The sequence below is a fragment of the Rutidosis leptorrhynchoides genome, chromosome 4, assembly GCF_046630445.1.
Source record: "Rutidosis leptorrhynchoides isolate AG116_Rl617_1_P2 chromosome 4, CSIRO_AGI_Rlap_v1, whole genome shotgun sequence".
Taxonomy (NCBI): Eukaryota; Viridiplantae; Streptophyta; class Magnoliopsida; order Asterales; family Asteraceae; genus Rutidosis; species Rutidosis leptorrhynchoides.
Window position 1 is genome coordinate 71,812,208 of NC_092336.1, and position 12,723 is coordinate 71,824,930.

Sequence of the window (12,723 nt, forward strand, 5' to 3'; positions counted from 1 at the left end):
CAGGATTTAAAACCATGAAAATCTGTTCTACCATTTTCATGACATCTCAATCTTATTTTTAAAAATTTTTAATTTTATTTTACAAAAAAAAAAAAAATTGAAAAATCATTTTTGGCCGGAGGTCCACTCGGAAGCAATCTCTTTATCCGTCGAATAGAGAGAGGGATGATTTTCTCTACTAAAACTCCCCTAAATACTAAACCTATGATTTCATTGATGCAAATCTTGTGGTTCATTTGTACTTACTTACTTAAACCTATGATTTCACCAACGTTTTCGTTGACAGATTTCTATGTTTTTCTCAGGTCCTTGAACGATACATGATACATGCTTCCGCTCATTATTTTGATACTTGCATTGGATGTCGAGTATATATGCATACACAGAGCGTCTTTTGGCTACTTTTAAATTGTGTCGCATAAGTTTCATTTGTACTTATAACCTTGTAACGTAACTTGTGGTGGAACTATTCTCGTAAACTTTGAACAATCTTTACATTTGAAATGAATGCGACACATCTTTTGGTCAAACGTTGTTTAAAGACTTATGACCACGTAACGGGACCTAAGTAGACGGCGCCGTCAATGACGATTTTGTCGGGTCGCTACAGATGGTATCAGAGCGTTGGTTGTAGGGATTTAGAGTTCATTGGTGTCGACCCCGAGTCATAGGGTACATTGGTGAGTCTAGACTACAACCGGCATATAGACTTGAAGTAGGAATTACTTGACTACTTGTGCATTTATACTCGAACGCTTCTACTCATATCTACTCTTAGTTCATCTTAATCTCACGTTGTTTAATTTGATTGACACGCCACCTTGACTATATGAAATGATGTCGAATGCACATATGAATCAGGGTAATATAATTTCCGGGATTATATTACGGTGACTCATATGAACGTTCCGACATTGTGGCATAAAGAATTTAAGGCGAGTCGAGGAAAAACTTCTCTTTATCTTTATTCTATATCACGGTTAGTATTATTGAAAATACTAATCAATGATATTCTTGTGTCTTGAAGGAACAATGGCTCCTCGTCGTGTACGCCGCAATGAAACTCCCGAACAAGCTCTCGAACGGATGATAGCTACCGCCGTAGATGCGGCCATGGCCGGTCACTCTTCCAACAACAATAACAATAACAACAACCACAACAACAACAACAACAACAACAACAACAACAATGGGGCCGGTAACTCAAACGGGGGATGCTCCTATAAAGCTTTCATGGGGTGCAAACCTCACACTTTCGATGGAACCGGGGGACCGGTCGTGCTCACCCGATGGTTTGAGCAAACGGAAGCCGTCTTTAGCATAAGCGGTTGTCGGGACCAAGACAAGGTCAAATACTCCACTCACACCTTCGCCGGTGTCGCTCTTACATGGTGGAATACTTATGTACAATCGGTGGGTACCGATGAAGCTCACGCCCTCTCTTGGGCCGACTTGAGGGAAAAGATGATTGTCGAATATTTCCCTCGTGAAGAAACCCGAAGGCTCGAACAAGAGCTAAGAACTTTAAAGGCGATCGGAAATGATCTCAAGGCTTATAATCAACGATTTTCCGAACTAGCCTTGATGTGCCCAAATCTTGTGAACCCCGAAGCTTTAAGGGTTGAACTTTACATGGATGGTCTTCCAAAGAGCATCAAACACGGAGTAATGTCATCCAAACCCCCTAATCATCAAGAAGCTTTGAACATGGCCCGCAAATTGATAGAGACAGTGGACGATCGCACTAGATACAACACAACCCACTAGATATATTAGGTACCAAACAACGTATATCCAAATTCGATCGCACGTTGAATACAAACGCACCAACGCGCGGTCGAATTTTTTTCTAGTTTATAACAAAGTAAAGGAAGAAAAAGAAAGTGGCATTTGTTTCTTTTTTTTTTTTTAACGGAGAAATTGCATTAGCAGTTTTACATATGGTATTATTACAGAATGTGTCTTCTTCTAAAATAATAAAAAGGGGTTTTCATGTTTTTAAACTAATTAATCATGTAATTAGTTTATTTTTTGGGGGAAAAAACTATCGTTCGTTGTCCTTTTAAGCTTATCAAACTTAACTAAGAGTTACTAAAATAACGAGTTTCAAATAACATTCAGATTCAGAATTTTTAATTACTATAAAAACAAATATGGGTACATACATTTCAAATGGAGATATATTAAAGCAATCAATATATTCCTTTATTCATACATGATACAATTATAGATAGATTATATATATAGTGATCGAGTATACTCTGTCCTTTACTTCTCCACGTGTTTAGGAATCATCAAACTCCGATAAGCGTAAATACCGTTGGAACTAAGTTGACGATGTTCAAGAGCCCGCGAAGGGTGTTACCCAGAAATACTAGTGGTGATTGTAGATTGCCGAGTGATGGTAGACTTGCGTTGCAGCTCGAAAGTGGTGTAGCAACAACTAGGTTGCAATTGGAAAGAAGAGCGCTAAGAGCTTGAACCGGCGAATTAAGAACGATATTATACTGCCCCTGTTGATTTGTTAAGGCCGAAGCTATTACATTGCCACCACACGACACTTGCACCAGAGCATCTGTTAATCATCCAACAAGGTGTTATATAAAGTACTAAACAGAAAAATATATAGTTTGTACTTTCGTGACACATCCTTATAAAGTATGTGTTACAAAGTTTAAGGGGTGCAAATGAAATATTTGAAAACCAAGTGAACTAATCAACTAATTAATGGTATTCAGGTGCCCTTCCAAGTTCCAATCATGAGGTTGCGAGTTTAAATTTTTGAGATGGGATAAGTATAGATATTCGTGAAAATCATGGTGGTGGGTATGGGTATGTGAGTTGTCTTTAAGAAATACGTACATATGCATGCTAACATAGTAACATATATTGGTGTAAATGAGCCGAGTCGAGTTCGAGCTTGACTAGGATCAAAATCGGCTCGTTTAAAAATCAAAGAGATTGAGCTCGGCTCGTTTGAAGCTTAATATATTATACTCGAACTCGTTTCATTTATAATTATACAAGGTCGAGCTTGCTCAAGCTCGATATAAGAGTTCGAGCTTACTAAGTCATCTTCACAATAAATCCAAGATTGAACTCGAATTCACTTAAGCTCAACTCAAATTGAGCTTTTACAAAGTCGAGCTCGAGTCGCTCTTGAGTTGCTCGAGTCGCTTACAATTTTGCGGACATGGTGTGAAATTCCATGATGTTAAAAACCCACAACATGGACCGTGTTCCACTATTTAATCATTTTTAAGTTTTAAGCTTTCCTTAAAAATAAAAAATGAATCTATTTAAACTTACTTTGGAAAGCAGGGGTTGGGGTTGTTGCATTGGCAACGGCATTACCATTCAAAGAGCAAAACAAATTCCCGGCGACATTAATCACACTAAGTAAACCAAGTTGAGCTTCAATTTGGGTTGCAGCTATAACAAAGATCAAAAGAGTAACCAAGACAACAGATTTCATTGGCGCCATTATGATCAAAGAGCGATCTAGTTTGTGTATTTAGTTAAATGCTTGATACATAGATATGGGTGTAAGTTACCTATTTATAAGGGAAGGCACATTGTCGCTTTCGCAGTTTATGAACTAGATTTTCGTATTGGTTGAATCTAAGAAACGAAGATTTAGCAAGTGTAGCAAATTCCTGTAAGGGAGACTTTAGCATTGTTGATTTGTCATGCAAGTTGTACCATAAAACGCATGCTAGATAATTGTTGTGGGGTTTGTCCTTCGATATGTTCTCTTACCACATGATCATCTCGTTATATTATTTCATAGCCAATGAGTTTATGCATTTTTTCAATGTGGATAAAAGTAATCATTTTAAAGTTTTGAAAAGATGATCGCATTTCTATAGTCGATATAGTTATTTAGTGGCGGATCTACGATTTGTAGTCACGGGTGTCTAGTTAAAAGTTCAAACAATTTTACATTATCCAATGTTGTCACTCAAAAATGTACAGTATCCATTTGTGTCACTAGTTAAAATCTCAAAAAAATTTCTACTAGATCATGTATTTCACTGGAAGCACAGTGCTACTAGTGATAAACAAATACATATGCCCATGTAGCTATTGATATACTTAGATCGTATGAAAATTGAGGCTTTTTAAGTGAAAAACGAGAACGGTATCAAATTCGATTGGGGAAGCTTCATCAAAAGAATGAAGCCCCCAACAAAATTACAACACTACGAACTACCGACCTCAACAAATACAAAAACCTACAAGAGGTCTCAACAAAATATCGCAAGACAAAACAAGACAACGACACAAACAAGCACAAAAACCTACTAAACCAAACTAAGAGGGTGTCCAATTTAACCTTCAACGGAAGATTAGATACCGTCTATGGCCTAACAAATCCAATAAACACATACAATAAAGAAAAACTACATCAAACATCTTTAATAAATTCAGAGAACATTTTCATTTCGACTTCTTGAACCGATCTTTCTTTATTTACTTCTTTGTCTCAATTGGCTTCTTAGGAAAAACATTCAAATTAATCATAATGTCATCGACTTTCTTGGCACCCATCTTATCCATCATAGCATCAAAGGCTGTAAAAGGATTCGCTTCACTCGATTCCTCACTCATTGGCCTCTTGTCAGATTTGTCGACACTAAACACGATGGTAGCGATGTCAACCGAGTTCTTTTCAGAACCAACAAACTCCACCTCCGTTTCAATTAAAGTTGACCCATCAATACCCGCTGATGAAGAAGGTATGTTAAGAAATCTAACCTTTGGGGCAATCACTACCACCATTGTGTGTACGGTAATTGATTTCAATCTTAAAAAGTGAAGAAAACCAAATAATCTTTTCGTCTCAAAATTATTGTAATGTTCGACTTTTGAAAGACTTTTCTTTTTAACTTTAACTTTAAATTTTTTATTAGTGTTATACAATAGTGGATGATGAAACTTATACCAATGAATATACGTTTATAAATTAGTTTATTCATATAATTTTCGTCAAATATTATATAATATAAATACTCCGTATTATATAATTTTAAATGATATAAATAATATAATATATAATATAGTTAATAATATTTAAAGTCAACGTCAGAAAGGAAAGTAAACTTAAACAAGTAGCAAGATAACATGAAAGTAAATTTAAACAATATTTGAAATGGATGGAATATTAATTAAGAAGCGGTTAAGCGACAAAAAGTTAGTAGACTTTTAGTGTCATACACCTTGAAACTTACAACAATATAAACAAGTGTAAACTTAAACATTAGCAGGGTAAACGGTAAAAGTTTCACTTATTTTTTCAAAATTCAGCAATTGAAACGCTAAAATTCAATGTTTCATCACTTCACTCTAGCATTTCTCACGATATTCCATGTCAAAGTTCAAAACAAAGATGAGTTACAACAAAAAAAATCATTTTTCTATTGATGTTCCACTCGGTGTTCCATATCTTTCCTCACTTTTTACCTTCAAAGTTCTAGAAGAACATTAAAGTGAATATTGAATCTCATATATAACCACCTCTTTTAAGATAAATGTGGTATATCGTTTTATAGTCAAGTTATGTTTCACTACACATAACAAATAAATGTTTGATGATAATAATCAAGGGTAACATAGTGTGTTTAACAAAATTTAATAATTGTTTTTTTTTTTTTTTTTTCTGAACCATCACATGATAGTCTAATAGTTTAGGTTCTATGTATCTTGCAAGAGGTTTCAGGTTCTAATATTGTCTATGACGAATATATTGTGGTGGCTAGGGACGAGTTGGAAACAGTTAAGGAGTAATACTGTTGGGTTGTGTACATCAGAGTATGAGGTCAAATTACTCGTCCTTCCGGGTAGCACCTAACAGAAAAAAACTTCTACCTTTTATCTTTTTAAATATTTTATTCTAAGTAATAATAATTGTTGAACATAAATAATTAATACAGTGAACAATTTTTTATTTATAGAGAATACATGACAACCCCGATTTAGCTATTTAACCACGTTAAAGTATTTGTGATCAAGTAATACATTTTTTTAAACATCAAAATTATATAAATAATACCGGGACACTCTAGCAAGGAACTAGAGAGCCCAGAAATTTTTTTTTTTTTGAAAAGCAAGTAAAACTTTCATTGATAAATGGAATATTTACAAAGCCCTATAAACTATACATTATGATGTGTCATAAATATGGATAAAAAAGAAAAAAATGAACCTCGAATCATAAAAACATGAACGATGAGACACTAAACCCCGCGGCACTTGAGTGAATTCGAGCTGAGCTGGAGCGGCCAGACAGTACCGCTGATGCGATGACAAAGTTGACCACTACAGCCCATTTAACCAAGTGAATAGTGTGATCTACGACATGACTTCATGACCGGTTTTGAGACCGTACGAGAGCTTTGTATCCAATTAGCCGATGCCCGTGCTATGAGTGTTCAAGGATGTATAGAACGAGGGATTGATGAGCCACTGATGCCATTCGATTGTTGATTTCTTTGATCTTTTAGATATCCATGAAAATGATTGTGTTTGGATCTCGGAAAGTGATAATGCTAAAAACGAACATATATTTCATAGCATTATTCCTCAAGAAAGACAAGCTTTTAGTTGCAATTGTTCTATTTACAAGTGATATTCGTTTAAAAAAATAAAAGGTGAAGACAAAAGACAGATTCGACGAATTGAAGACGCAAACGATCAAAAAGCTCAAAAGTACAAAAGACAATCAAAGAGGTTCCAATTATTGATAAGAAACGTCTCGAAATTACAAGAGTACAAGATTCAAAACGCAAAGTACAAAATATAAAATTGTACGCAAGGACGTTCGAAAATCCGGAACCGGGACCAGAGTCAACTCTCAACGCTCGACGCAACGGACTAAAAATTACAAGTTAACTATGTATATAAATATAATATAATATATAATTAATTATATTAATTATATATATATTATATTTATAAATAAATCGTCGGCAAGAAAGACTCCAAAAGCTGGTGAGCTGTATTTACAAACTCCGCGACTCGCGGAGTTTGAAGGCCAAAAGGGCCGCGAGTCGCGGAGGCCCAAACTCTGAAAATCCCTATAAAAGCAAACGAATTCTGATCGCAAAAATCACCAATATATCCATCTCTCTATCTATATCGTAATATATATATATATATATATATATATATATATATATATATATATATATATATATATATATATATATATATATATATATAAATTTATATTTTAATTTTAATTTTAATTTTAAATCCTAATAATAAGGGTATGTTAGCGAATATTATAAGGGTGTAAGTCGAAATTCTGTCCGTGTAACGCTACGCTATTTTTAATCATTGTAAGTTATGTTCAACCTTTTTACATTAATGTCTCGTAGCTAAGTTATTATTATGCTTATTTAATCCGAAGTAATCATGATGTTGGGCTAATTACTAAAATTGGGTAATTGGGCTTTGTACCATAATTGAGGTTTGGACAAAAGAACGACACTTGTGGAAATTAGACTATGGGCTATTAATGGGTTTTATATTAACTAAACAATACCTTGTTAATTTAATATACAAACTTATAATTCGACGTATTTATATATAACCACATACGCTTGACTGGGTACGGTGGGCGGGATATCTATAAATACCAATAATTATTCATTTTACCGGATACGGAACTGGATTAATAGTTAATAGACTTGTTGAAACAGGGGTGAATTACATTCAAGGGTAATTGGTGTAATTGTTAACAAAGTAGTAAAACCTTGGGTTACACGCAGTCGATAACCTGGTGTATTCATTAAACAAAGTATTAAAACCTTGTTACAATTCGAATCCCCAATTAGTTAGAATATTTGACTTCGGGAATAAGAATAATTTGACAAAGGCTTTCGCTCTTTATATTTATGACTGATGGACTATTATGGACAAATCCGTATGGACATATTAAATAATCCAGGACAAAGGACAATTAATCCATGGGCATAAAACTAAAATGAACACGTCAAACATCATGATTACGGAAGTTTAAATAAGCATAATTCTTTTATTTCATATTTAATTTCCTTTATTTTATATTTAATTGCACTTCTAATTATCGCATTTTAATTATTGTTATTGTATTTAATTGCATTTTTAATTATCGTACTTTTTAATTATCGCAAGTTTATTTTATCGCATTTTTATTATTCGCAATTTCATTATCGTTATTTACTTTACGCTTTAATTTAAGTCTTGTATTTATTTTTAATATTTTACATTTGGTTTTAACTGCGACTAAAGTTTTAAAATCGACAAACCGGTCATTAAACGGTAAAAATCCCCCTTTATAATAATAATATTACTTATATATATATTTGTATTTTTATAAAAGTAAACTAATATAGCGTTAAGCTTTGTTTAAAAAGATTCCATGTGGAACGAACCGGACTTACTAAAAACTACACTACTGTACGATTAGGTACACTGCCTATAAGTGTTGTAGCAAGGTTTAAGTATATCCATTCTATAAATAAATAAATATCTTGTGTAAAAATGTATCGTATTTAATAGTTTTTCCTGTAAAAATTAATAGCTATTTCGTATACCCCGCTGCAAACATCAAGTATTTTTGGCGCCGCTGCCGGGGAATACTCTTAAACGCCGGAAGCGCAACGCTAATATAAAAATAGAAAAAAAATGATTTTTATTTTACTTTTATTAAAATTCGTTTTTATAAAAGTACGTTTTAAATATTCGAAAATATAAAAAGAAAAACAAAAATTTATATATTTTTAAGAGTTTGTTAAAAGTTTTATAAGTTTCTTTATTTTTATTTTAGTTTATAAAAATATAAGTTTTATTTAAATATCTTTTATTTATATAAAAACAGCCAAAAAAAAAACGCGTAAAAATTAAAACTGTTCCAGGGTTGAATTTTGAAACCCCGCGACTCGCGGGGTTTGCTGCATCGATTACCGCGACTCGCAGAGTAACTCTGACACCGACAGAAACCCTAACTGCAATTAATTACGGGTAATTAATTATTATTATTATTATTATTTAACCCTAATTATTATTATTATTATAATTAGTTTTATTTTAAGTTTTACTTTTTATTTATTTTAGTTTTTATTAATATTTTGTTTAATTAGTTTAATTAAATTGTAAAATTAGTAGTTTTATTAAATAAATAATATAAAAATAATATTTTTATAAAAATTGTACTTTTTACAACTTTTTGTATATTTTTATATTTTGTCCCTTTCTAATCGTTTTAGCGTAATATTTCGCTCATATTTAGTTTTAAACTTAGTTTTTGCCATAGTTATTTTTACTTCTAGATTTTTAGGCTTTGCCGTAGAATTCCTTAAGTGCTTTTTCTTTAGACTAAGATTTAGGTGCTTTAGAATTTTGCGACGCCTTTTTAAGTTTTAGTTTCTTTTTAAGTTATTTCCATTTGGGATTTAGTTTTCCTGTAAGCTTTAATATTTTTAGACGACTTTTACCTATGTATCAATTATCATTCCAATTAGTAATCTCAATTTGCGATTATAATTTTAAGTTAGTTGTAGTAATAAGGTTAGGTTAGTCAAGTATTTTTAAGTTTTATAAGTTTCTTTTATTTTTCTGTCACCTTTTATTTTTTAACCATTTTTATTTTTCGACCTTTTTTCGACGAACTCTTTTTCTTTCTTATTTCTCGCTATTCTAGTTTTAGGACATAGATTTTTATTCTACTTCTTATCTAAATTTCTTAAAATTACGAAAATTTATTTTAAGTGGTTAAATTGATAGACATCAAAATTTTCTGGTTCGTAGTAATAGCTGGATTTGTATGTGGACCGGGTTATTGGAGCCAAACAGTCCTCAATTATATTGAGACCAAACGAATCCTGCCCCTCTGCTGCATCTTTTGGCTATTCGAAACGTGGGCAAAATCAGAAAAGTCTATTGATTGGATAACTTATTATAATTTTTCTTTCCTTTTAAAAACTAATAGGATATTCAGTGAATGCACCGAGCAAGACGTTCACCACCTTTTGTACGTTCACCACCTGTAACTAGATCAAGACATTTAGCAAATATTACTGCTGTTGATTTCTCTTTAGAATCGTCATCCAGTCGACCAAGTACTCCAGTTCAAATTTCCGAAAATCTATTTTTTGAACCCGACCTCACAATTGAGAATCCGGAGAATATTCAGGAACGATTCGTAGATCCTGAACCACTAAACTTTCCTCCGGAACCACCAATCATTCAAACAGAGATTGTTGAGGAACGAATCATTAAATCAGAATCCTCTAGTGATTCCGATTCAACAAATTCAATTATGGAGAATCTGGAACCTTTAAGTATGGAAGTCCGAATGAGAGCTAAATGCACTGGCCAAGGTCACGCAATTACTCATCCAGACATTAATGCGCCAGATTATGAAATCAAAGGACAAATTCTACACATGGTGACTAATCAATGCCAATTTAGTGGTGCGCCGAAGGAAGATCCAAATGAACATTTACGTACCTTTAATAGAATCTGCACACTATTTAAAATCCGAGAAGTGGAGGATGAACAGATATATCTCATGTTATTTCCCTGGAATTTAAAGGGAGAAGCCAAAGATTGGTTGGAATCGTTACCTGAAGGGGCGATCGATACATGGGACGTTTTAGTTGACAAATTTCTTAAACAATTCTTTCCGGCATCTAAAGCCGTAAGACTTCAAGCAGAAATTGTTACGTTTACACAGAAGCCAAATGAGACTCTATATGAGGCATGGACTAGATATGGAAAGTTGTTAAGAGGATGTCCGCAACATGGTTTAGACATCTGTCAAATAGTACAAATATTCTACCAAGGATGCGACATCACTACAAGAAAAGACATAGATATAGCAGCTGGTGGTTCTATTATGAAGAAAACCGAAACTGATGCTTACAAAATTATTGATAACACTGCTTCCCACTCACATGAGTGGCACCAAGAAAAAGACATCGTTAGATCATCTAAAGCAGCTAGAGCCGATTCTAGCCATGACTTAGATTCTATTTCCGCAAAGATAGATGCTGTGGAGAGACGAATGGAAAAGATGACTAAAGATATTCACTCAATACGAATTAGTTGTGAGCAGTGTGGAGGACCACATTTGACAAAAGATTGTCTCAGTATTGAATTAACAATGGAACAAAGAGAGAATATTTCATACATAAACCAAAGGCCTGGAAATAATTATCAGAATAATTATCAACCGCCAAGACCGATTTACAATCAAAACCAGAATTATAACCGAAATATTCCATACAACAACCAACAAGGTCCTAGAAATCAACAAGTATCCAATAATACTTACAATCAGCAAAGACCTAATTTTCAAAACAAACCACCACAACAAACCGATGATAAAAAACCAACTTTAGAAGATATGATGACGAAGCTAGTTGAAACTCAAACGCAGTTTTTCACATCTCAGAAACAAACTAATGAACAAAATGCTCAAGCATTTAGAAATCAACAAGCTTCTATTCAAAATCTGGAACAAGAAGTAAGTAACCTAGCAAGGTTAATAGGTGAAAGAAAACCGGGAATTCTACCTAGTGATACAAATGCTAACCCCCGGAATGAAACAGCTAAAGCTATTACCACAAGAAGTGGTACAACACTTAAACCACCTGAAATACTTGTAACTTCTGATGAAGCTATTCCTACTCCACAAGAACCACAACCTGATCAAGATAAGGAAAAAGAACCGGTAGTTGAAAAGGTTAATGAAGATAACACAGTTAAGGCTAAACCTTATGTTAAACCATACCAACCGCCACTTCCTTACCCGAGTAAAATGAAGAAAGAGAAACTTGAAGCCGAGCAATCTAAATTCTTGGATATGTTTAAACAGATAAATGTAAATCTTCCTTTCATTGATGTGATTTCAGGAATGCCTAGATATGCTAAATTCTTGAAAGATCTAATCTCAAATAGAAAGAAAATGGAAGAACTCTCAGCTGTTACCATGAATGCTAATTGTTCAGCAGTGCTGTTGAATAAGATACCAGAAAAACTATCTGATCCAGGAAGTTTCACAATTCCATGTTTTCTGGGTAGTCTTAGTTCAATAGAAGCATTGGCAGATTTAGGTGCTAGTATAAATTTAATGCCGTATTCATTATACACTAAACTAGACCTTGGTGAATTGAAACCAACCAGAATAAGCATACAACTAGCCGATAGATCAATAAAATATCCGAGAGGGATAATGGAGAACATGCTAGTTAAAGTTGGTACTTTAGTATTTCCAGTAGATTTTGTTGTTCTGGACATGGAAGAAGATTCTCAAGTTCCTCTCATATTAGGAAGACCATTCTTAAACACGGCTAAAGCAATGATAGACGTGTTCGGTAAGAAACTGACCCTAAGTATAGAGGATGAGAGTGTTACCTTTTCAGTTGATAGAGCAATGCAACAACCACAATCTGCAGATGATATATGTTATTATATTCAAACTATAGATGCACATGCAGAATTGTTAGAAGAATTTCCAGAATTACAAGGAACAGGAGAATGTTCTTTAGGAGAAGGTAATGAACCAATTGATGAAGCTGAAATGTTAGCTACACTTATAGCTAATGGATATGAACCAACAACAGAAGAAATAAATATTCTAAAAGAAGAAGACAGATATCGATATAAATCATCAATAGAAGAACCTCCGAAATTAGAGTTAAAGCCACTTCCAAACCATTTGGAATACGCTTATTT

At 33.5% G+C, this 12,723-nt stretch overlaps 1 protein-coding gene across 1 annotated transcript; it reads right to left on the minus strand.

The window, feature by feature from the left end:
* Positions 1-2,207: 2,207 nt before the first annotated feature.
* Positions 2,208-3,484, minus strand: LOC139845545 (phylloplanin-like). Its single transcript, XM_071835802.1, has 2 exons — positions 3,310-3,484; positions 2,208-2,575 (listed from the first exon to the last, which is right to left on the minus strand). The coding sequence occupies exons 1-2, from the start codon at positions 3,482-3,484 to the stop codon at positions 2,295-2,297; spliced, it is 456 nt and encodes a 151-aa protein (XP_071691903.1). The 3' UTR covers positions 2,208-2,294.
* Positions 3,485-12,723: the final 9,239 nt, after the last annotated feature.

Coding starts and splice junctions, on each gene's coding strand:
- LOC139845545 (XM_071835802.1), bottom strand. CDS start 3,484: ATGGCGCCAATGAAATCTGTTGTCTTGGTTACTCTTTTGATCTTTGTT. Junction 2,576..3,309: donor CCCAACCCCTGCTTTCCAAA/GTAAGTTTAAAT, acceptor GATGATTAACAG/ATGCTCTGGTGCAAGTGTCG.